General features: G+C 36.5%; 1 protein-coding gene across 1 annotated transcript; it reads left to right on the top strand.

Annotated features, from left to right (window-relative positions):
• Nucleotides 1-18,768: 18,768 nt before the first annotated feature.
• On the top strand, nt 18,769-19,233 carry LOC123856005 (small ribosomal subunit protein eS24-like). Its single transcript, XM_064583828.1, has one exon. The coding sequence runs from the start codon at nt 18,769-18,771 to the stop codon at nt 19,231-19,233; it is 465 nt and encodes a 154-aa protein (XP_064439898.1).
• The last annotated feature ends 7,378 nt before the right edge of the window (nt 19,234-26,611 follow it).

Raw genomic sequence — 26,611 nt, 5'->3', positions numbered from 1 at the left:
TATTAAGGAGGGCACGTACTGCATGGAGCACTGGGTGTTATATGAAAACAATGGATCGTGGATCACCACATCAAAAACCAATGATGTATTGTATGGTGACTAACATAATATAATAAAAAAACTCTTGGGTCAAAAAATAGAACATACCTCAGCAATTGGGTTGCCTGGGTGGCTCAGTCAGTTAAGCATCTGTCTCCTGGTTTCAGATCAGGTCATGACCTCAGGACCGTGAGATTGAGCCCCGCACAGGATTCATGCTCAGCATGAAGTCTGCTTGGGATTCTTTCCCTCTTTCTCTCCTTCCCCCTTTGCTCCTCCCCCTCCCTCTAAAATAAATAAATAAATAAATAATAAATAAATAAATAGTCTTTTAAAAACGAACACACTTCAGCAATAGAAAGAAGTGAACTATTGACATATGTAATAACTTGGGTGAATCTCAAAAGCATACTTAATCAAAGAAGCCAGTCTGAAGGAGTTACATAATGTATTGTTCTATTTATATGATATTCCCAAAAAGATAAAATTATAGTGATGCAGGACATATAGTGATCATTGCCAGGACAAGAGCTGGGTTGAGGGTGTGACTATAAAGCAGTGGTTTGTAACTAAGGGAGATTTTGTCTCCTCCCAAGGGAACATTTGGCAATGACTCCAGACAACTTTGGTTGTCACAACTTAAGGAAGGCTGCTAATTGACACCCCTTGGGCAAAGGCAGGGATGCTTCTAAACATCCTACAATGCATACAACAGCCTCCCACAACAAAGAATTATCCAGCCTAGTATGTCAATAGTGCCAAGGATGAGAAATCCTGCTATAAAGAGATAGCAAAATGGAGTTTGGGAATGATGGAACTGTTCTCTATCCTGACTGTGACAGTGGTTACATAAATGACTTCATGTGTTAAAATTCATAGGACCAAGGGAAAATCAGTTTTAATGTATGATGACTTCAAAAATAAAATAAATTTAAAATTTTTTAAAGATTTTATTTATTTATTTGACAGAGAGAAACACAGCGAGAGAGGGAACACAAGCAGGGGGAGTGGGAGAGGGAGAAGCAGGCTTCCTGCCAAGCAGGGAGCCCGATGTGGGGCTTGATCCCAGGACCCCAGGATCATGACCTGAGCCAAAGGCAGATGCTTAACGACTGAGCCACCCAGGCGCCCCAAAATAAATTAAAAATTTTATGTCACCTGAGCTGCAGAACCAAATAAAGCATATGGGAACTATTCAATACTGGTCTAAATATATAATAGCAATAATCAGAGGGGCAAGCCAGAGGATGTAGAATGCTCAGAAAGTATGTACAATGCTCTACATCTCAAGTCCAATGTTTGTATGCACAATAAGTTGAGAAACATTGAGCACTGGCATACAAATTCATATCCAGTGTCTCCAAACCCATACTGTTTCTGAAAATCATTTGTTTTACAAACTTAGAGGACTCTTTCAGGAGCTATTATCTCCTAAATCAAAGAAATATTTAAACAAATTTCTCCTCTTCCTTGTTTCACCTTCATTTATCTAATTATACCCAAAGTTAATTTATTGTTTTTGATTCTGAATAGAATGTAGGGCATAAACCTATTGTCAAATTCATTTATGTCAAGTTATCTTTCTTTCTAGCTAGCTACATATTAATCTATCCTTTTAATTCATAAGTGAATAGAAATATATATCAATGAATTTTTAAAATTAAACTTTAGATTTTGAGTTAACTATAGATTCTTAAAAAGTATATGAGATTTTGAAATTGGCTTTTCAAAAACTCAACATAATTCTTCTAAGATTCATATATATTGTAGCTTTTCGATTTTTAGTTCCTTTTTATTGCTGAGTGGTATTTCATGGTATGGCTGTATCACCATTTGTTTGCCCATTCAACCACTGAAGGACATCAGAATCATGTCCAGCTTTAGCTATTATAAATAAAGATAATATGGACATACATGTACAGATTTTTACATGCATCTAAATTTCCAATTCCTTTGGATAAATGCTCACTAGTGGAATTCCTGAGTCATATGATAATTGCAGATTTGGATATATTTCACTGAGTTATAACTCACATATAATAAATTTCATTCTTTTATAGTGTTCAATTCAGTAGTTTTTAGTATATTCACAAAGTTGTGCATCCATTACCACTATCTGTTCCAAAACAATTTCATCACCCCCAAAAGAAACCCATTAGCAGTGATTTCCCATTTCTCCTTTTTTTTTTAGATTTTGGCAATCACTCAACTAGTTTATGCCCTATGGCTTTCCTTATTTTGGACATGTCATAAATAATGGACCATACAACATGTGCTGTTTTCTGACTGGCTTCGTTTGTATAGTATCATGTTTTCAAGATTCATCCATGTTGTAACATATGTCAGTTCTCCATCCTTTTTATGGCTAAATAATATTCCATTGTATGAATTTGCCATATTGTGTTTATGTGTTCACTAGTTGATGGACATTTAGGTTGTTTCCACTTTTTGGCTACTATGAATAATGCTGCTATGAAAACATTTGGATACAAGTTTTTGCTTAGGTAAATGTTTTCAGTTCTCCTGAATATATACCTAGAAGTAGAATTGCTGGTTTATATAGTAATTCTATGTTTAACTTTTGGAGAAACTGCCAAACTGTTATCTGAAGTGGATGAATTATTTTATATTTCCACCCATGCTTTATGAGAATTCAAATTTCTCTATGTCTTCACCAAAACTTGTTATTCTCCACATTTTTTATTATATCCATCCTAATGGTTGTGGAAATTATTTCATTTTGGTTCTGACTTACTTCCTCTAATGACTAATGACATTAAGCATATTTTCATGTGCTTGTTGGCAATTTGTACAGTTTTTTGGGGGGGAAATGTTGATTCAAATCCTTTGACTATTTTTTAAATTGAGTTATTTGTTTCTTTGTTTTTGAGTTGTAAATATTTATATATTCCAGATACCTATATGTACCTATATACACTTACATCCCAGATATCTATATTCTTAGATATATGATTTGCAAATATTTTTGCAATTCTATGGGGTGAATTCTCACTTTCTTTAATTTTTAAAAAAAAATTTATTTTTTATTTATTTGAGAGAGAGAGCGAGAGCGAGAGAGAGAGAGCATGAACAGGGGGTTGGGGTAGAGGGCGAGGGAGAAGCAGACTCCCCACTGAGCAGAGAACCTGATGTGGGACTCGATCCCAGGACTCTGGGGTCATGACCTGAGCTGAAGGCAGACGTTTAACCGACTGAGCCACCCAGGTGCCCCAAATTCTCACTTTCTTGATAATGTCTTTCGAAGCATGAAAGTTTTCAACTTCCATAAAGTCCAATTTGAATGTTTTTCTTTTGCCACTGTGGTTTTGGTGTCATATCTAAGATATCAATGCCTAAACCTAGTTCACTAAGATATACTCATATTTTCTTCACAGAATATTATAGTTTTAGCCATTATATTTAAGTTCTTTATATGTTTTGTGGGTTTTTTTGCTTATGGTATAAGGAAATGGTCCACTTTAATTCATTTGCATATGGACATCCAGTTTAACAAGCATCACTTATTGAAAGACTTCTCCAATGAACTGTGTTGGCACAGTTTCAAGAATCCATTGAACATGAATATAAATTCAATTGTATTCCATTGAGCTATATGTCTATCCCTGTGCCAGTACCACACGGCCTCGATTATTGTGCTTTTTTTTTTTTTCGGATATTGTGGCTTTTTAGTAAATTAAAAAATTACAAAGTGTGAGTCCTCCAACTTTATTCTTCTCTTTGAAAATTGATTCAGCTATTTTTGGACCATTGTATTTTTCCTCCAGCTTTATTGAGGTATGATTGACAAATTAAAACTGTATATATTTAGGTAGTACAACATGATGTTTTGATATATGTATACATTGTGAAATAATTACCATAGACAAGCTAATTAACATATTTATATCTCACATTGTCATCCTTTTTTTGTGGTGAGAACACGAGCTCTAGTCTCATAGCTAATTTCAAGTATATAATACAGTCTTATTAACCTTAGTCATCCTGCTATACATTAGATCTCCAGAACTTATTCATTCTTTAAGTAAAAGTTTATACTCTCTAATGAACAGTTTCTCTTTTCTTCCACTCCCCAGGCTCTGGCCTGGTAATTACTATTCTACTCTCCATTACTATGATCTGATGTTTTAACTTAAATTCCACACATAAGTGAGATCATACAGTATTTGTCTTTCTCTGTCTGGTTTATTTCACTTAGCATAATGTCCTCCAGGTTCATCCATGTTGTCACAAATGACAGAATTTCCTTCTTTTTTTTTAAGGTTGAATAATATTCTATTGCATTTTCTCTACCCATTCATCCATCAGTGGACATTTAGGTTGATTCCATGTCTTGGATGCTGTAAATAAAGCTGCAGTGAACATGGGAGTTCAGATATTTCTTTGAGATAGGGACTATTTCCTTTGGATATATACTCAGAAGTGGGATTGCAGGATCATATGGTAGTTATATTTTTAGTTTTTTGAGGAATCTCCATACTGTTTCCCATAGTGGTTGTACCAATTTACATTCCAACCGACAGTGTACAGGGTTCCCTTTTCTTCATACCCTCATCAGTGTTTTTTATCTTTTGTCTTTCTAATAGTAGCCATTTTAACAGGTGTGAGGTGATAACTCATTGTGGTTTTGCTTTATATTTTCCTGATGATTAGCGATGTTGAATGTCTTTTCATATACTTGTAGGCCATTTGTTAATTGTGTATGCCTTATAGCTTTTTTGTCCTTCCTTTCCTCTCTTAACTGCTTTCCTTTGTGTTTTATTGATATTTTTAGTGACATGCTTAGATTACCTTATTTACCTTTATGTATATTCTATAGATTTTTTTGTGCATACCATGGAGATTATATAAACATCTTTTTTTTTCTTTTCGATTATATAAACATCTTAAAGTTATAACTATCTCTTTAAACTGATAATAACAACCCCAAAGTTATACAAAACTCTACTCCTTTACACCTCCACCACCACTTTGTTATTCATGTGAAAAATTATATCTTTACATATTGTGTACCCATTAATATAGATTTATAATTGTTTTGTGCTTTTATCTTTTAACACCTATGTTAAAACTGGAGTTATAAACCAAAATTATAATACTGCAGGTTTTTATGTTTGTCCATATAGATACAACTTTGCTGAAGCACTTTATATTTTTATATGGTTTCATGTTACTGTCTAGCCTCCTTTCATTTCCAGCTTGAAAGACTCACTTTGTCATTTTTTATAGGGCATTTCTAGTGGTAATTAGCTCCTTAGCTTTTATCTGGGCAAGTCTTAATTTCTCCTTCATTTGGGAAAGTTAGATATGCTGGATGTAGTATTCTTGGTTGGAATAGTTTTTCTTGGTTGACAAGTTTTCCTTTCAGCACTTTGAATATATCATGCCACTCCATTCTGTCCTGCAAGGCTTCTGATGAGATTTCCACTGATAATTTTATAGAAGCTCCATTATATGTGATGAGTCATTTTTTTCTTACTGCTTTCAAAATTCTCTTTTTATTTGAATTTTGACAATTTATTTATAATGTGTTTCAGTTGGGTCTTTTTGAATGTATACTAGCTGGAGTTCACTTACTTTCTTGGATTTGGATATCCATTTTCTTCCCCCAATATATGGAAGGTTTTTGGCCTATTAAAAAAAAAAGCTCTCAGCTCCTTTCTCTTTCTCTTCCCCCACTGGGATTCAGATAATGTGTATCAGTTTAGTCAATAGTTTCTACTCTGGGCAACAGTATGGAAGTTCCTCAAAAAGCTAAAAATAGAATTACCCTATAATACAGCAATTGCACTATTAGATATTTACCTAAAGGATATAAAAATACTGGTTCAAAGGAACACATGCTCCCCAATGTTTATAGCAGCATTATCAACAATAATCAAATTATGGAAAGAGCCCCAATGCCCATTAATTGATGAATGGATAAAGAAGAGGTGGTGTATATATATGTATATATATATATATACATATATATATATATAATGGAATATTATTCAGGCATCAAAAAGAATGAAATCTTATCATTTGCAACAACATGAATGACACTAGAGTGTATTATGCTAAGTGAAATAAGTCAGTCAGAGGAAAACAAATACCATATGATTTCACTCATATGTGGAATTTAAGAAACAAAATAGATGAACATAGGGGAAGGAAGAAAAAAAAGAGAGTGATGCAAACCATAAAGGAAACTCTTAACTATAGAGAACAGACTGAGGGTTGCTGGAGGGGAGGTGCGTGGGGAGGGGGGAATGGCTAATTGGGTGATGGGTATTAAAGAGGGCACTTATGATGAGCTCTGGGTGTTATATGTAAGTGATGAATCACTAAATTCTACTCCTGAAACCAATATTACACTATATGTTAACTAACTAGAATTTAAATAGGTTTTTTTAGGCTTTGTTCACTTAAAATTTTTAGGCTTTTGTTCACTTAAAACTTTTCGCTTTTGCTCTTCTTACACAGAGAGAACTAAACAACACAGAGAGTTTTGTTCACTTTTAGGCTTTGTTCACTTAAAATTCTTTTCTTTTACTCTTCTTACTCAAAGATTTCAAATGACTGTCTTCACTGATACATTTTTCTGCCTAATCAAATCTGCTATTGATCCCCTTTAGTGAACTTTTCAATTCAGCTATTCTATTTTTCTGCTCTAAAATTTCTGCTTGGTTCATTTTTATAATTTTTATCTCCTCGTTAATATACTCATCTTGTTGATGTCATTTTCCTGATTTTGTTTAGTTCTCTCTGTGTTCTCTTTTACCTCATTCAGTATCTTTAGAACAATTATTTTATTTTTTTATTTAAATTCAATTAGTCAACATGTAGCACATCATTAGTTTCAGATGTAGAGTTCACTAATTCATCAGTTGCATATAACACTTACTTGAGAAATAATTTAAAATAATTAGTTATAAAACAGTTATTTTAAATTATTTCTCAAGTAAGTCAGAGGTCTGCATTTCTTTAAGTTGATTTAAACAGACTTACTTTGTTCCTTTGAATGGGCCATATTTTTTCTGTTTCTTTGAATACTTTGTGATATTTTGTTGAGATTTGGGCATTTGAAAAAACAGCCACCTCTCCAAGTCATTATGGATGGGTTTGTTCAGGGGAAGAGCTTCACTGACCAGTCCACCTTAAAATCTCAGTGTCCTTTCAAGTATTTTCTGACATGTGCCTTCACTAGGCTTGTGCTTGTACTTTTATTCCAGCTCCCAGTGTATAGAGCTGCTTTTTAATAGCATAATGTCCTTAAGTCTCAACCCTGCTTCTTCTCAGAAGCCTTGGTTTTCTATTGTATCCTTCTGCAGGCAGCTAACAAAATGGGAGAAGATATTTGCAAATGACATTACAGATAAAGGGCTGATATCCAAGATCTATAAAGAACTTCTCAAACTCAACACTCAAAAAACTAATAACCCAGTCAAAAAATGGGCAGAAGGCATGAACAGACACTTCTCCAAAAAAGACATACAAATGGCTAACAGACACATGAAAAAAATGTTCAACATCATTAGCCACCAGGGAAATACAAATCAAAACCACAATGAGATACCACCTCACACCAGTTAGAATGGCAAAACTTAACAAGACAGGAAACAACAAATGTCGCGGATGTGGAGAAAGGGTAACCCTCTTACATTGTTGGTGGGAATGCAAGCCGGTACAGCCACTCTGGAAAACAGTATGGAGGTTCCTCAAGACGTTAAGAATAGAGCTACCCTATGACCCAGCAATTGCACTACTAGGTATTTACCCCAAAGATACAGATGTAGTGAAAAGAAGGGCCATCTGCACCCCAATGTTCATAGCAGCAATGTCCACAATAGCCAAACTGTGTAAGGAGCCAAGATGCCCTTCAACAGATGCATGGATAAAGAAGATGTGGTACATATACACAATGGAATATTATTCAGCCATCAGAAAGGATGAATACCCATCACTTTCATTGACATGGATGGAACTGGAGGGGATTATGTTAAGAGAAATAAGTCAAGCAGAGAAAGACAATTATCATGTGGTTTCACTCATATGTGGAACATAAGCAATAGCACAGAGGACCATAGGGGAAGGGAGGGAAATACAAAGGGGGAGAAATCAGAGAGGGAGATGAACCATGAGAGGCTATGGACCCCGAGAAAAAGTCTGGGGGTTTCAGAGAGGAGGAGGGGGAGGAGGAGGTAACAGGGTGATGAGTATTGAGGAAAGCACGTGCTGTGATGAGCAGTGGGTGTTATACTTAACTAATAAATCATTGAACACTACATAAAAAACTGATTATGTACTATACAGTGGCTAATTGAACATAATAAAAAAAACAGTGTAATATTAGTTTCAGGTATACAATGTAGTGACTCAACATTTCTATACAACACCTGGTGCTCATCACAAGTGTACTTCTTAATCCTCATCATCTGTTTAACCCATTCCCACACCCACCTCCCCTCTGGTAACCATCAGTTTGTTCTCTATAGTTAAGAGTCTGTTTCTTGAATTGGGTTATGGGCATTAAGGAGGGCACTTGATGTAATGACCACTGGGTGTTATATGCAACTGATGAATCACTAAATTATAACCCTGAAACTAATAATACACTATATGTTAACTACATTGGATTTAAATAAAAATTGAAAAAAGAGTCTGTTTCTTGGCTTGTCTTCTCTCTTTTTTCCCTTTGCTTGTTTGTTTTGATTCTTAAATTCCCACAGATGACATAACAAAATAAAAAAAGAAAAAAATTCCCACAGATGAATGAAATCATATAGTATTTGTCTTTCTCTGACTGACTTATTTCACTTAGCATAATACCCTCTAGCTCCACCCATGTTGTTGCAAATGGCAAGATTTCATTCTTTTTTATGGCTGGGTAATATTCTTTTTTTTTAATTTTTTAATTTTTTTATTCTTATGTTAATCCCCATACATTACATCATTAGTTCTAGATGAAGTGTTCCATGATTCATTGTTTGTGCATAACACCCAGTGCTCCATGCAGAACGTGCCCTCCTCAATACCCACCACCAGGTCAACCCATCCTCCCACCCCCCTCCCCTCTAGAACCCTCAGTTTGTTTTTCAGAGTCCATCATCTCTCATGGTTCATCCACCCCTCCGATTTCCCCCACTTCATTCTTCCCCTACCGCTACCTTCTTCTTCTTCTTTTTTTTTTCTTAACATATATTGCATTATTTGTTTCAGAGGTACAGATCTGAGATTCAACAGTCTTGCACAATTCACAGCGCTTACCAGAGCACATACCCTCCCCAGTGTCTATCACCCAGTCACCCCATCCCTCCCACCCCACCCCCCACTCCAACAACACTCAGTTTGTTTCCTGCGATTAAGAATTCCTCATATTAGTGAGATCATATGATACATGTCTTTCTCTGTTTGACTTATTTCACTCAACATAATACCCTCCAGTTCCATCCATGTCGTTGCAAATGGCAAGATCTCATTCCTTTTGATGGCTGCATAATATTCCATTGTATATATATACCACATCTTCTTTATCCATTCATCTGTCGATGGACATCTTGGCTCTTTCCACAGTTTGGCTATTGTGGACATTGCTGCTATAAACATCGGGGTGCACGTACCCCTTCGGATCCCTACTTTTGTATCTTTGGGGTAAATACCCAGTAGTGCAATTGCTGGATCATAGGGTAGCTCTATTTTCAACTTTTTGAGGAACCTCCATACAGTTTTCCAGAGTGGCTGCACCAGCTTGCATTCCCACCAACAGTGTAGGAGGGTTCCCCTTTCTCCACATCCCTGCCAACATCTGTCGTTTCCTGACTTGTTAATTTTTGGCTGGGTAATATTCTATTATACATATATCACATATTTGTATATATTTATATATATATATCACATATATATCACATCTTCTTTATCCATTCATCTACTGATGGATACGTGGGTTGCTCCCATATCTTGGCTATTGTAAATAATGTTGCAATAAACGTAGGGGTGCATATATCTTTTTGAATTAGTGTTTTCATTTTCCTTGGGTAAATATCCAGTAGTGGAATTATTGGATAATATGGTAGCTCTATTTTTAACTTTTTGAGGAACCTCCATTCTGTTTTCCAGAATGGCTGCACCAGTTTGCATTCCCACCAACAGTGCACGAGGTTTCCTTTTTCTCCACATCCTTGCCAACATTTATTTTTTCTTGTGATTTGATTGTGGCCATTCTAACAGGTGTGAGGGGATATCTCATTGTGGTTTTGATTGGCATTTCCCTGATGATGAGTGATGTTGAGTATCTTTTCATGTGTCTGTTGGCTATCTGTATGTCCTCTTTGGAAAATATCTGTTTATGTCCTCTGCCCATTTTTAATTGAATTATTTGTTTTCTTGGTGTTGAGTTGTATAAGTTATTTGTATTTTGAATATTAACCCTTTGTCACATATATCATTTGCAAATATCTTCTCTCATTTGGTGGGTTGTTTTTTGCTTTGTTGATGTTTTTTGTTTGTTTGTTTGTTTGTTTGTTTGCTGTGCAAAAACTTTTGATTTTGGTGTAGTCCCAATAGTTTAATTTTGCTTTTATTTCCCTTACCAAAGGAGACATATCTAGAAGAATGTTGGTAAGGCTGGTCAAAGAGATTATTGCCTATGTTTTCTTCTAAGAATTTTATTGTTTTAGGTCTCACATTTAGGTCTTTAATCCATTTCGAGTTTATTTTTGTGCTTGGTGTAAGAAAGTGGTCCAGTCCCATTTTTTTTTTTTTTGCATGTAGCTGTCCAGTTTTCCCAACACCATTTGTTAAAGAGACTGTCTTTTTCCCATTGCATATTCTTGCTTCCTTTGTCATAGGTCAATTGAGCATATAAGCATGGATTTATTTCTGGGCTCTCGGTTCTCATCCATTGATCTATGTGTTGATTTTTGTGCCAGTACCATACTGTTTTGATTATTACAGATTTACAGTATGTCTTGAAATCTGGGATTGTGATACCTCGAAATCTATTCTTTTTCAAGACTGCTTTGACCATCTGGGGACTTTTGTGGTTCCATACAAATTTTAGGATTATTTGTTCTAGTTCTGTAAAAATCCTTAAACAGATCCAGATTTTAATAGCAAAGTCAATTTTTATGCTTAGTGTAATTTGTCTATGATCAGATCAGTTTCTGTCAAAGCAGTAATGATCTATGTCACTGGGGTGGGGAGGGTTCTCCTACAACTGCTCCCTACCTCAGGGAAAGCCCCCTCTCCCAAGCCCTTTCCTCACCCCTCCCTTAGAAGGAAGACTCGTGATGGGCCAGATTCTGGAGCACTGAGCGCAGTACCACTGCACACTGCGAGGTGACACTGTATGTAGGACACGCCCATGTTCTCTCTTATAATACTAAGCGGTAAGCTGAGCCAGTGCCCACCTGTGAAGGCTGGGTGCTGCCACATCACTCTCTCTTCCTTTCTTCACATTGGAGATTTGGGGCTGAGTCCTCATCCTTGCACTTTAGGGTTCAGTGGTGGTAAGATACAGAAGGAGTTAAAAGAATTCTGCTTCATTCTTGAGTCCAAGCCCGTGCTTCAACCCAACTCGATCAGAAAGTTGTACATTTTTTTTTGCCTCATTAACTGGCCATATTCAGTTTCCTATCTGCACATGATGTTCCCTTCTCTTGGTAGTTACCCCTTCTTTCACTGCTTTTCTTGATTATTTCTACCCTCTTTGACCCCTCTCTTTTCTATTTAGCTCCCTCACTGATGTCTAGGAGACACAATTAGCACATCATTATATTCATATTTTTCATCTGTGTTGTACTTTACTAGATTTTCTTAGTGTTTAGTATATTATATGGTATTTTGTATTGGTTGCTATTTTTTAAAATGCCACACACTATTCTATAATCTATCAGAAAATGTGATTTGGTGAAAAGATCATGTGGTTTGAGTTCTGACTTAACAATTTTTTAGTTGAGCTGAAGGCCTTACATTGAAGGGTACTGGGAACTGGCCCAGTGAATGATATTACAGGTTCTTCAGGGTATGTGTCCTTTAGGAAAAGCCCTAGGAGAAGGCAAAGTGGCAATTTAGGGTAGGAGTGAAGCATTCTTGGGTCCTCAAGACAAATACTAGCTTCATATTGTCAGATTATCACCAGAAACCTCACACTCTACTCTAGATGGTAAACATACCCAACAAAATGTCATCACCTACATTGAAATGTCACATGTACCCATTCAAAGGTCAACACTTGTGTTTGCAGGCATGGTTGGTGGACTACATGTATGAAAAGGCAAGGTAAGTTTCTGAAGTTCTTAGTTGTTTCAACCATTTGCAGGGTCATCATTCCCTCCCTGTTCCTCCTTCTGCTTCTTCCCCGTTCATTCCTTAGAAGATTCTATCCTACTTAGCCTTTTTGTCACCTGCTCTCATCTTCTGGGTTCACATTAGGATATAATCAGTGCCCTTCTGCCTTCTTAGGGCTTACTGTGGTGCAAAAAGGTGTCTACTGATAACCTGAATGGGAGGACTGGTTGATTGGAGCACTGGTTAAGGCCTCCTAAATTCTGGTTCTTAATCTGTTCTCACAATAAGACATCATTTTGTCTCTCAGTAGTTTGACCTTGACATTTAGATTGCCCAAACTGGCAAACATATCCCAGGCCAACTTACTGATTTTTGCTATTTCTCAGTTGTCTCATTTATAGTTGAATTGGACACATCAGTTTATCTTTAATAATTAATCATTCAGATGTAACTAATTATTGTCTTTCCTTATGCACAATGTTATGCACAATTGCCTTGAAATAGATAATACATATTAACAAATGCCTTTTAGCAATCACTGTTATATATTTTGAAGCATCACTATCACTTTCCAATATATATTTTCCTTTGCACAAAAATCTCATACTTACAGGCTCATACCAACTACTAATATAAACATAGTCAAAATGGGATGAGATAAATTTCTCTTTGGTGATCAGTTGCCAAATATGCCTCCACATGAGCAGGTGGAGTCATCTCTATAGCCTCCATAATCCATCCTAAACTGCCTGTTAACACAACAATTTCTCCACTGCTGGAAAATCGATTCTCTGTTCCCATACACTCTGGTTAAGTTGCATTCCTCTGCCATCCCAAAATAAATCCACTACTGAGATCACACCCATATCACATGGTGCCATCACTCAAATTGAGCCCTAGTGGAGTGGTCATACCCTAAATACTCCCTAATACATGCTCAAGAAAGGGCAATAAAAGATGTTATGAGAAAGCTAAGTTTGATGCAAGAAAGTGGTTTCAGAATGGAAGGCAATTTTCCATTTTAGTTCATCTGAGTACTGAATATCTTGGCTAAAAGTCTCCTTATTATCCATTGTTAACAATACTGACCCATAGTGAATTATAACACAACATGTAACTTAAGAAATATATAGCATAATCTTTGCACCAAGATTACTTTGGTGTTTAATTGTCATAGTTAATAATATTTATATGTATCAGATAACTAACATGTTCATGGCTCTTGAATGTAAGTTCCCTATTTAGTAGATTTATTTTGTCCAATGAATTAAAAATACCAGTGTATTTTGCTAAGAGAGAAGATTAGATAATATCCCAGTGTCCCCAAAAAGATCATGGATATTTTATACTGAAATATTAAAAATATTCCCAAGAGTACCATTTTAGTAATGATAAATACAGCAGTTCATGTTATTCACTATGTGAGAGAGGAGGCATCCACTACTCTTGCCCATTCCTTGCAAGTGATGCTAGCATGAGTTTTATAGAAACACCCTTGTTAAAAATTATTTGGGCTATTTTTCCAACTATTCTTTCTTTACAGAATAAAGATAAAACTCCTTGGCATGTGATTTTTATTTATTTTTTATTTTTATTTTTTATTGAAGTATAGTTAACATATATACAATGTTATATTAGTTTCAGGTGTACAACATACTGATTCAACAATTCTATACATTATTCAGTGCTCACCATGATAAATGTAGTCACCATCTGTCACATACAGTGTTATTACAATATCATTGACTATATTTCCTATGCTGTGCTTTTCATCTCTGTGACTTATTTATTTTATAACTGGAAGTCCTTACCTTTTGATCCCCTTTACTTATTTCATCCATTTCCCCACCCACCTTCCCTCTGGCAACCACCAGTTTGTTCTCTGCATGTAGTGACTTTTAAAGGCTTCTTATGTTTTGATCAAACGGCCCTAGCATCCCCACTTCTCCTTATTCTCCTGAATAATCAGCCCCTCTTACTTGGCACTTAGAGCAACACAGAACTCTCTGGTGTTTTAAAAGTAACTAATCCATTTTCCCCTAAGGGTTCTGGGCCATGCCTTATTTTTGATGGTTCTGTCTTCCTTGCAGCTGCTACAGTTTGGTGCTTGCTTGTGCTAAACTGTTGATGCTCCTTGGTTGTTTATCCCTAAAACCTGTGGGGAAGAGCGATATCATATTTGGGTCAGGAAGGAAAGGCAGCCCTCTAAGTAGTGCTGCTCTGGGCAGGGTTGGGGGCTAATCAATAGAACCTTCCCTTACTTTACTGTGTGGGCTTTCTCTTCAGAAACATATCTCTGGCCTTAAATATTCTCACCTTGGGGAAACTGGATACAGTGCAACACCCTAATCACAAAAGCCTTTATCAGGAACTTTCCAAGCTAAGTTTCCCAGTCTGATCCTTCTGTTCTAATGTGAATTTATTCTGGCCTTGCCCTGTTTCTAATCTGTGTGTTTCTGTGAGGCTCCTAAATTCTCTGTGAAAGGTGTTAGGATGTAAAAGAGTAAACAAAAATACGTTAAGGCACCAGGCAGCTGACATCAGTTCCCTGCAGAACAATGTGTGTAATAGATGAGGGCTAAGTCCACTTCCTCACCCTTTTCCACTTTCATACCCCTTGGCTCCTGGATAATCTCAGGTACTTTTCAGTCTTATAACTGGATGACAGGAGAGGTGTCAGGGCTATCTCAGAGTTACTAAAGTCTCTTGTTTTTGGTGACCTATTGTTCTGCATTTGGAAACCACTAATGCTTCAGTTTTTAATCCCAGCAAGACTAACTTTTATTTTCCCTTAACTATAAAAAAGAAAACTGTTTAAGGCAAAAAAATAGTATGAGATGTATAACAAATGTTGAAATAAAATATACGACCACCACAGCCACACAATGGAGAGGGGTAAATGGAAGTATACTATTTTCAATTTATTACGTTTATGTGAAGTAGCAAATATTAACTCCAACAGACTATAATAAGTTAAAGATGCATATTGTGACCCTTAAGCAACTAGTAAAAGTTATAGCTAAAAAAAATACAGATATTAAAATAAAATACAAAAAAGAGAGACAGAGAGCACAAGCAGGGAGAGAGGAGGAGGGAGAGGGAGAAGCAGATTCTCGGCTGAGCAGAGAGCCTGACTGGGACTCAATCCCAGGACCTGGAGATCATGACCTGAGCTGAAGGCAGATGCTTAACCATATGAGCCACCCAGGCACCCCGAAATACAAAAATTTTTTATTATCCTCAATGAATTATGAATGTGAAATAGAGGAATAATAAACAGGACAAAGAAAACAAATAGGAAACAATAAACTCAATCACATACATAATTACATGAAGTAGAAATAGACAAAATACTCCAATAAAAAGGCAGAGATTATTAGACAGGATAAGATAGCAAGACCCAACTATTTGCTGACAAAAAGAGATGCACTTAAAAGTACTCAAATAGGTTTAAAATAAAAAGATTCAAAGTGGTATATCATGCAAAATGTAGATCAATGAACACTGTTGTGCATATATAAATATCAAAGAGGACTTTAAGAAAAATAATATCACATGCAATGAAGTGAGAAATTTCATAAAGATAGTGGGTTAATACATAATAATGTTAATACATAATAATGTTAACTATGTATGCACCTAAAGACAGAGCTTCAAAATTCATGAGACAAATGCAGACAGCTCTGAAGGTAGAAAGAGACACAGCCACAATCATAATTGATGATTTTTATCACTCTTCTCTCAGTAACGGATAGGATAACTACACAAAATCCATAAAGATTTAGAGGATTTTGATAATAGTGTCCTTCAAATTAATGTAACTGACATTTTATAAAACACTATATATAATACCTGGAGAATTCATATTATTTTTAAGAGCACATGAAATGCTCACCAAGGTAGACAATATTCTGGGCCATAAAATATCCATGTATATATTTCAGATACATATATATATCCATATTTGTCCATAAATACCCGTAAGTATGTTTTCTGGCTACAACATAATTGTTAAAAATCAATAACCATGAAATAGCTAAAAGATATCTAGAAATATGCCCCAAATATTTATAAATAAAATGACACACTCCTAAATAAACTATTAATCAGAGATTAAATCACAAGGGAAATTATTTTGAATTGAATATTATGAAATCACAATATATCAAAATGTGTGAGATACAGCTAGAGCAGTGCATAAAGGAAAATTTATAATTTTAAATGCTTATTTTGGAAAAGCAAAGAGTCTTAAAAATCAGTCACCAAAATTTCCATCTTTAAAAGCTGGCAAAAGAAGAACAAATTAAATACAAAGTAAGTAGGAGGAAGAAAATAATAAGGAGAATAGAAACAATTAGAACACAAAACAGACCAAAAATAAAGTTAATAAAGTGAGAAGTTTGTTCTTTGAAAAGATTAATAAAATTTACAAATTCCTAGTGAGACTGATCAAGAAACAAAGAGACAGAAAACTCAAAGTACAAATATAAGGGATAAAAGTGTACATGATTACAGATTCTATAAATATTAAGAGTTTAATAAAAGAAAGCACACTGGCCAAACAAAATTAAATTAGAAATCAATATTATTAGTAATAATTGGGATTTATTCAAAAAAAATAATAATTGGGATTTATTCTAAGAATGGGAGACATATTTTCTTCCTCAGTTGTATATCTGATTAGCTTATGTACTTGTTGATCTGATCCCATGTTACCTGAGTAGTAAGGAAGAGAATTAGTGGAATATGGCATTGTGGGAATTGCCCAGTAGGAAGAATTTAGAAGTCACAGCATCGGTGACTGAGAGAAGCTGAGGTCGAGGACTATAGCCTTTCTAGTGCTGCCACAATATGTGAGTGGGCAGCCAAGAGGCACATAAATAGAGATAAATAGAAGGGTGCTATATAAAAACCATCAGTTGGAGGTCAGTGGGAGTGTTGACCAAATTTTCTAAGGAACTTTCAATAATTTAGGGGAGCTGCACTGGAGTGAACCCATCACCAATAAGGCATTGGTATAGTTACAACCCATTCTCATTAAGCTCTTGAGAAGAGTTATGTCAATCATAGAGTGGGACTTTAAAACTCAGCTAGTTGAATAAAGAGTTACTTTTATTTTTCTCTCTTTTTTTTGTATCTTACCACATCATGGAAGAGAAAGGAAGTACCCTGGAGGAAGGATGACAAGGGGAGAGAATGTACAATTCTTGACTTCTTCACCTTCTCCTAAATATTAGATATGCAGTTAAAGTCACAGATTGGTCTAGCATGACCTGGGGTAGAAAAAGAGATGTAAGATTTAAATTAAGTTCAAAATAAAATTGTAAAATAAATGGGATCACATCATAAATATCAATATGAAATCATTCTAAAGATTTATTATCACCAACAAGTTATGGAATTTGGCTAATCCACACAAGTGTGAATGGAATGTTTTCAAATTTGCTATATGGAGAGCAGTTACTGCAAAAAATAAAATTATTTCATGTTTGCACTCCAGTGAGCTGAGAGTCCTTAATATACCTACTTAGAGTTGAAATGTGACTCTATCTCAGCAATTATTCCTTTTCCTGTCTCTGTCCTTTTGCTTGTTCCTCTTTTCTTTTTTCTGTATTTAGTCCTTCATCACCCTTTCTAAATCTTTATTATCTGTCATAATCTCTTCTCTCTCTTCATATATCCTTCTACTCTTCTTACTCTTAAACTTATATTCAGTTCTCCTATCATGCCTTTCCCTCCTCTCTCCTGCCTTATTTTGACCACCTTTTGGGTCATACTGAATCTCTACATAGAGTTGATTTTATCAATAAGTTGTCTCACTTTTGAGAGTAAATGAGGGTGCCATTTATAATTTTGCTAATGCAACAAACATAAACATAAAAGTACTGTCTTAGGAAAACTGGGATGCATGGTCATACTATCTGTAGCAGACCCCAATTTAGATAGGTCAAGATGATCAGGGAAGGCCACTATGAGAAAATAATATGAAGTTGATTTCTGTGGGATGCATAAGAATTAGATGGGTGAAGAGTGAGGATAAGTATGTTACTGACAAAACAAATGGGAATGCAGAGGCCCTTAGGTAAGAGTGAAGTTCCGAGTAGTAGGAGAATGGAAAGATGGGAGAGTAGCATGGACTGATGCTGTAGAATTGAACAAAGGAGTTTCTAGAATTTCTCCATTTGTTGGGGGCTTAGGTGGGGCTTTCTGGTTGGAATGAGGATTACCTGTCACCAAGATGCATTTTTATAGCAAGCATAGGGATTTTATTTAGAATTGCATGTTACAGGGCAATAAAAATAGCAGTTTTCTAACAATGTTTTAATAACAAATTGCATGAGATAAACATGAATTTTTGTTAAAGGAGATATTGTTAGTATTTGGATGAAGTGACTAGGGAATGAAGATAAAGAAAATAGGAGGGGGGGCTTGGCCGCCATCATGAACGACACAGTAACTATCCGGACCAGGAAGTTCATGTATAACCGACTACTTCAGCGGAAACAGATGGTCATTGATGTTCTTCACCCCGGAAAGGCAACAGTACCTAAGACAGAAATTTGGGAAAAACTAGCCAAAATGTACAAGACCACACCAGATGTCATATTTGTGTTTGGATTCAGAACCCATTTTGGTGGTGGCAAGACAACTGGCTTTGGCATGATATATGATTCCTTGGATTATGCAAAGAAAAATGAACCCAAACACAGACTTGCAAGACATGGCCTGTATGAGAAGAAAAAGACAATCAAGAAAACAGTGAAAGGAATGCAAGAACAGAATGAAGAAAGTCAGGGGGACTGCAAAAGCCAATGTTGGTGCTGGCAAAAAGTGAGCTGGAGATTGGACAACAGAAGGAATAAAGATGCTGCAGTGGCTTTATCTGGTTGTGCAGATTTTTCATGAGAGGATCAATAAACTAAGAATGTTAAAAAAAAAAAAGAAAAAGAAAATAGGAGGGGGAGAAGGTTAGAGCCTTGCCCAAGGCACTGCTTGTCCAGGGTAAAGAGTTTAACTTTTATTCTAATTGCAGTGGGAAAACAATGGCAGATTTAAGTGGGAATAATAGGTGGCATAATATGATTTACATTTTAAGATTACTCTAGTTACTGTGTAGAGTACAGATTGTAGTAAGAAAAAGATGGGAAGTTGGGAGGCCAATTAAGAGGCTGCTCAGTAGGCCAGGTTAGAAAGATACTGGTGGCATAGTGTGGGACGGTAGAAAGGGAGAGAAGTTGGCATATATTTAAGGTAGAATATTCAAGATTTGGTGGTTGTTTGAATGTGGAAAAAGAAATGAGGGAAAGGAAGTTGTGATGAAGACTTGAGAGTTTCTGGATTGATAATCTGACTGCATGTTGGTATTTACTGAGATGAAGAAGTCAAGTGAAGGAATACATGATGATTGTGAGAAGAAGTATATATTCAAAAGCTCAGTTGGGAACATACTAATTTTGAGAATACCAAGACATATCCAATTGGAGAAGTAAGGTATGCAGTTGGATTATGGTTATAAAAGTTATAGGCCAAGTTAGAGTTGGGGATACAGATTTGGGAACAAATAGCATATAAAATGATGTTTCAGACCTTTTCTGAGTTTGTTCACATTCCATTATGGACACTTTACAGAGGAAGTGCTGAGGAAAAACAGGCAGCTGACAGGGGAGGTTGCTATGCAACAGATGAGGAAAGTCATCCAGCCAGGCAGAATTGATGTTGGCCCTTGGGGACCAAATGCTGCCATCCTTCCTAGCATTAGCTTTCTTTCATATGCAGACTCCTGGCAGGAGCTGATGCCAGAACAAATGTGAAATGTACAAAGATTTACCTTGGATTTTGGAAATGTATCAATTCAGTTTGAGTCACCTTACATTTGCATATGATTTTCTGCTTTTTTGAGTTTCTCCAGTCATCTTGGAATCATAACAGCATGCATGACCCCAGTAAATATGCCTTGCACTTTATATTTTGAATATTAAGAAACTGGGCTCAGAGATGTCCAGTGACCTGAATGGGCTCACACAGCTAGCAACAGTCTGACCTGGCACTCCATCCCCGGAATTCTGAAGGTTGGCGCGGCTTCTTTTTGTAAAACCACAGCTGCTCTAGGCCCCAGCCCTGGAAGGAACCCAGGCAAACATTTACTTTGAATCAGGGCTTGCCATGGTTCAGACACAAAAGTGCCTGCCTGATCATCCTGACCACTCCAGCAGGCACCAGGAAGGCCTCAGGGGCAGCGTGTTTATGCCACTCACAGCAAAGAGGCCTGACAGGGCTCCCCAAGGAGCAATTCTCACACCTGGATGGACCCACCTAGAGTAGGCGAGGAGTAGAGACTTGGGGGTCTCTACCTGTGTCCTGGGTGCAGAGCATGAGCTTGAGTCTCAGAGAACACAAATTTTGCTTGTTTAGGACAGGTGTTGGCAGGGCAGGGGAGGTGGGGGGGGTGGATCTATCACTCAAAGTGGAGAGGAGAGGGTGCCTCAGTTCCCAGGCCAGCACTAGTAAAACATGGGTTTTGGAGCCAGGAGGACGTAGGTCCACATTTTGCATTTTCTGTTTACTGGCTCTGTGGCCTTGTCTAGTTCATGAAGTGTGTCTGTGCCTCAGCTTCCTAATCTGTAAAATAGGGATGCTCACATCCACCTCTCATGACTACTGTGAGAGGAAGATAAGTCCTAGGACAGATGCTGTGATATACAAGCTGTGCCCTTCCCTCCCCTCCTTCCCACCTGCACACACAAAATAAGGTTATGGCTGGAACTGTACAAAAGGCAGGGAAAATATATATAGGCAATTCATGAGTAAGGGACTCATGTGGAGCCAGTTGGTGGTCACTAAGGTAATTGCTTTCCCCATTGGTGTATTTTCCCTAGGTTCTTCTTTTTCCTTAGCCTTAGAGCTGAGGAGATGCTCAGTAGTTGTTTGGTGTAGAATTTGTTCCCTCATAGAGATCTATTTCAGAGAGGCAGATGGCTTCTTGGACTGGTCACCCTTATGGCCAGTCTTTTTGGTCACCAGATTTCAAGTTGTAGGTACTCTGCAAATACTGGCCCTGGAAAGGCTGACCTATGACAGCTAGACTCATAGAAGACTAATGCATAACAAAAGCCAACGCATTAACTTTTGACTGGCTGGTGCTCACTCTTGTACACCTCTTCTCTCAATTAAGGAAAACAGTCACAGGCCATTCGGAGTCTGTGGCATCACAATGAGGGAAGTTGGTTGGTCATCTCAGTGGTTGGAATTCTTTAGTTGGGATTCCGCAGGCATATATATATAGGCTGTGTAAAGAATATCTGGTCATAAGTTCCAATGTTCCTGTCAGCAGCTGGGTTACTCTCTTATAGGTACACTGTCTCACACAAAGAGACACATCTTTTCTGTTGCTTGGATGACCCTTCCTTCCACAGATTCCATATAGACCATCCCTCTTCTGCCTATTCAGTCCTTCTCTACACAGGAAACAATGTCACTAATTAGGTATTAATATCAATGTAGCATTGCCTTCTCCACATGATACTCTGGCCACTTTGGTGGGAGGACTGTCCCCAGGTTTCTTACATCTACAGACGCTCCCTAGGGTCAACCCTAAAGATGTCTCATGTCGTTCTTTAAATGGTGATTTTTCTCACCATTCTCTAAGGCCATAAAAATATTCAAAAGCAGCATGAAAGTATGGATTCTCATCATACATAATGTAATTGAAAAATCCCATATTGTTGGACAATTGTTTTCCAATTTTCACTATTGTGTATGAAAAATGAATAATTTTGCTCCTAAATATTAAAGTAAACCTTTGCTTTTTTTTTGTTAGTTATTAGAAGTGGAATCATTGGGGGTGCCTGGGTGGCTCAGTCGGTTAAGCGTCTGCTTTCAGCTCAGGTTGTGATCCCAGGGTCCTGGGATTGAGCCCTGCCTCAGGCTCCCTGCTCAGTGGGGAGCCTGCTTCTCCCTCTCCCTTTGTCCCCTGGCTCATGCTCTCTCTTTCTCACTCTCTCTCTATCTCAAATAAACAAATAAAATCTTTAAAAAAAATAAAAATAGAATCATTGAGGAAAATATATGAATATTTGTAAGGCTTTCATGTATATATTTGCCTCTAGAATGGCAGTACCAAGGCCCTATGGCTCAGGGGTTAGAGCACTGGTCTTGTAGAATGGCAGTGCCAATTTATAGTGCTGCAGCTATGTGTGAATGCCAATTTTACTGCACAATCACCAATACTGGCTACTATGCTCTTTAAAAATTTGCCAATCACATACTTGAAAAATAAGTGATTTAATATTGCTTTATTTGAGAAATATCTTTACTCTTTTTTGATTATAAAGGCAATTCATAATCTATGTACAAAATTGGAAAATACAGAAAGAAATGAAGATCAAAAGAAGAATAGTATATAATTTCTCAACAATATAACCATTGTTATAATTTTAAATATTTTCTTTACATTTGTTTGTTTATTTAGCCTGACTCCTTTCTTTCTTTTCACATTCCACATCCAACTAATCCATCAGGAATATATTTTGGTTCTATTTTCAAAATTTATGTTTGCAATTTGACCACTTCTTACCAGCTCCATATTAACCTACCTGGTTCAAAACATCATTGCTCGTATGGACCATTATAATAGCATCCTCACTGGTCTCTCTACTTCCACGGTGTCCCATTCAGAAAGATCCTTCTAAAATCTTGTGTCCCTCTGCTTACAACCTTTTCATATTTCTTATCAAACTTAGAGTACAGCTAAAGTCCTTGGAGTGATCTATAAGGTCCAACATGATTCACTCATTCCTTCTTTTATCTCATTGCCATACTCTCTCACTCATTCTACTCATACTACATTGGCTTTCTTCTGGATACCTAAATATACCTGGTTTGCTTGCTCCTACTTTAAGTGCTTACTCAGCTGTTTTCACTGCTAGGAATACTCTTTAACAATATAGCTGCATTACTAATCCCCTCACAGTGAAGAATTTTTCTCAAATAAGCACTTCCAGACTATTCCGATGCCCCTACTCTGCTGTATTTTTCTTTTCCCCATAACTCTTACTTTGTAATGCACTATGTAATTTGGTTATTTTTCATGTTTATTGTTAATAATCTGTTTCTCCACTAAAATTAAGCTCCATAAGGAGAGAGATATGTGTTTTATGTTTCCAAAGAACATTGAACAAGGATGTGGCAGAAAGAAGACACTCAATAAATAGTTCCTGAATTTATCTATCTATCATCTATCTATCTATCTTTCTATCTATCTTAATAAATGCTTGGGATAGATAATGGGCCTCAGTGAGAATAAGACAAAGGAAAGTTTATTTTGTTGCTCCATAAAGGTAGAGAGTTGATGAGGGATAAAAAAAAAAAAAAAGTAAACTAGAAGTCAAGAAAATGGTGGAAGCTGTCTAGGAGCTTGATGTAACTCCTCCCATTCAACTCCAAGAACTTTGCTCAATTTCACAAAATCTCATGCACTGTTTGCTCTGAGTGAATTTTTTAGAGGATAAGGATGGGATATGTGATATGACAGAGTTGTAAGTTTAAGAGACATACACAATAAACCCAACAATAGCATAATATACATTATTCTCAAGTGTATGAGAACCATTCTCCAGGAGAGACCACATGTTAGTCCACAAAACAAGTCTTAAAAGATTAAAATTTTAAGATATTGAAATAAAACAAAGTGTCATTCCTGATCACAATGGAATGAGACTAGAAACCAATATCAGAAGGCAAACTGGTAAATCCATAAATATGTGGAAACACAGTCTTCAACAATGAATGGGTTAAAGAAGTCAGAGAGAAATTAGAAAGCATTTTGAGACAAATGAAAATGAAAACAACATACCAAAACTTAGAGGATGCAGTGAAAGCAGTACTAAGTGGGAAGTTTACAGCTATAAAGACATACATTAAAAAAAGAAGAGAGATCTCAAATAAACAACCTAACTTTATAACTCAAGGAGCTAGAAAAAGAAAACCAAACTAAACCCTAGTTAGCAGAAGGAGAGAAATAACAAAGATTAGAGCAGAAATAAATAAAATATAAAATTAAAGCAATAGAAAAAATCAATGAGAGAGTGGATTCTTTGAAAAGATCTACAAATTGACAAATCTTTAGTTAGGCGGCCTAAAAAAGGAGAAGACTCAATCAGAAATAAAAGAGGACATTACAACCAATGCCACAGAAATTAAAAGGATTATAAAAGATTATTATGAAGAACTGTACACCAAAATTGAATAACTTAACAGAAATAGCTTACTTCCTAGAAACAAATGTCTTAAAAACTGAATCATGAAGAATAGAAAGTTGACAGAAACCAATAACTAATAAGAAGATTGAATCAGTCATCAAAAATCTCCTTCACCCAGGAAAAATTCCAAATTCATTGTATGAGGCCAGCATTACCTTGATACCAAAACCAGATGAAGACAACACAAAAAAGGAGAACTACAGGCCAATATCTCTAATGAACATAGATGCAAAAATCTTAACAAAATATTGATAAACCAAATCCAACAATACATTAAAGAAAGTCATTCAGCATGATCAAGTGGGATTTATTTATTCCTGGGATGCAAGTGTAGTTCAATATTCACAAATCAATCAATGTAATACACCATACCAACAGGAGAAAGGATAAAAACCATATGATCATTTCAGTAGATGCAGAAAAAGCATTTGACAAACTACAACATCCATTCGTGATAAAAACCCTCAACAAAGTACATTCAGAGGGAACATACCTCAACATAATAGAGGCCCTGTATGAATAATCCACAGCTAACATCATCCTCAATGGGGAAAAAACAGACCTTTTCTTCTACAGTCAGGAACAAAACAGGGATGTCCAATCTCACCACTTTTGATCAACATAGTACTGGAAGTCCTAGCCACAGCAATCAAACAAAAAAGAGGAATAAAAGGCAACCAGACTGGTAAGGAAGAAGTATAAGTATAATTTTCATTATTGGTAGATGACATGATACTATATATATAACCCTAAAGACTCCACCACAAAACTACTAGAACTGATAAATTCAGTAAAGTCACAAGATACAAAATCAATTTACGGATTTCTGTTGAATTTCATAAACTAATAATGAAGTAGCTGGAAGATAAACTAAAAAAAAACAATCCTATTTACAATTGCACCAAGACAATACGATACCTAGGAATAAACCTAACCTAAGAGGTTAAAGACCTTTATGCTGAAAACCATAAAATATTGATGAAAGAAATTGAAGAGGACACAAAGAACTGGAAAGACATTCCATGCTTATGGATTGGAAGGACACATACTGTTAAAATGTCTGTACTACCCAAAGCAATCTACACATTTAATGCAATCCCTGTCAAGATACCAACAGATGGAGGAGGAGCAAGATGGCAGAGGAGTAGGAGACCTAAATTTTGTCTGGTCGCAGGAATTTGGCTAGATAGGTATCAAACCATTCTGAACACCTACGAATTCAACAGGAAATCGAAGAACAGCAACAACTCTCTTTTTTTTTTTTAATTTTATTATGTTATGTTAGTCACCATACAATACATCATTGGTTTTTGATGTGGTGATCCACGATCCATTGTTTTCGTATAACACCCAGTGCTCCATGCAGTACGTGCCCTCCTTAATACCCATCACCGGGCTAACCAATCCCCCCCCACCCAAAATATTGATAAACCAAATCCAACAATGTTTGTTTCTCAGAGTCCATAGTCACTCATGGTTCATCTCTCCCTCCAATCGCCCCCCCCCATTTTTCCCTTTTTTCTCCTAATGTCCTCCATGTTATTCCTTAAGTTCCACAAATAAGTGAAACCATATGATAATTGACTTTCTCTGCTTGACTTATTTCACTTAGCATAATCTCCTCCAGTCCCATCCATGTTGATGTAAAAGCTGGGTATTCATCCTTTCTGATGGCTGAGTAATATTCCATTGTATATATGGACCACATCTTCTTTATCCATTCATCTGTTGAAGGCCATCTCGGCTCTTTCCACAGTTTGACTATTGCAGACATGGCTGCTATGAACATTGGGGTGCAGATGGCCCTTCTTTTCCCTACATCTGTGTCTTTGGGGTCAATACCCAGGAGTGCAATTGCTGGGTCATAGGGTAGCTCTATTTTTAAATTTTTGAGGCACCTCCACACTGTTTTCCAAAGTGGCTGTACCAACTTGCATTCCCACCAACAGTGTAAGAGGGTTCCCCTTTCTCCACAACCTTTCCAACATTTGTTGTTTCTTTCCCTGTCCATTTTTTCCATTCTAACT

Source organism: Mirounga angustirostris, unplaced genomic scaffold (genome assembly GCF_029215605.1).
Source record: "Mirounga angustirostris isolate CCGP_5_RB_7025 unplaced genomic scaffold, mMirAng1.0.hap1 SCAF_33, whole genome shotgun sequence".
In the NCBI taxonomy this organism is placed as follows: Eukaryota; Metazoa; Chordata; class Mammalia; order Carnivora; family Phocidae; genus Mirounga; species Mirounga angustirostris.
This window is presented reverse-complemented; position numbering and strand designations above follow the sequence as displayed.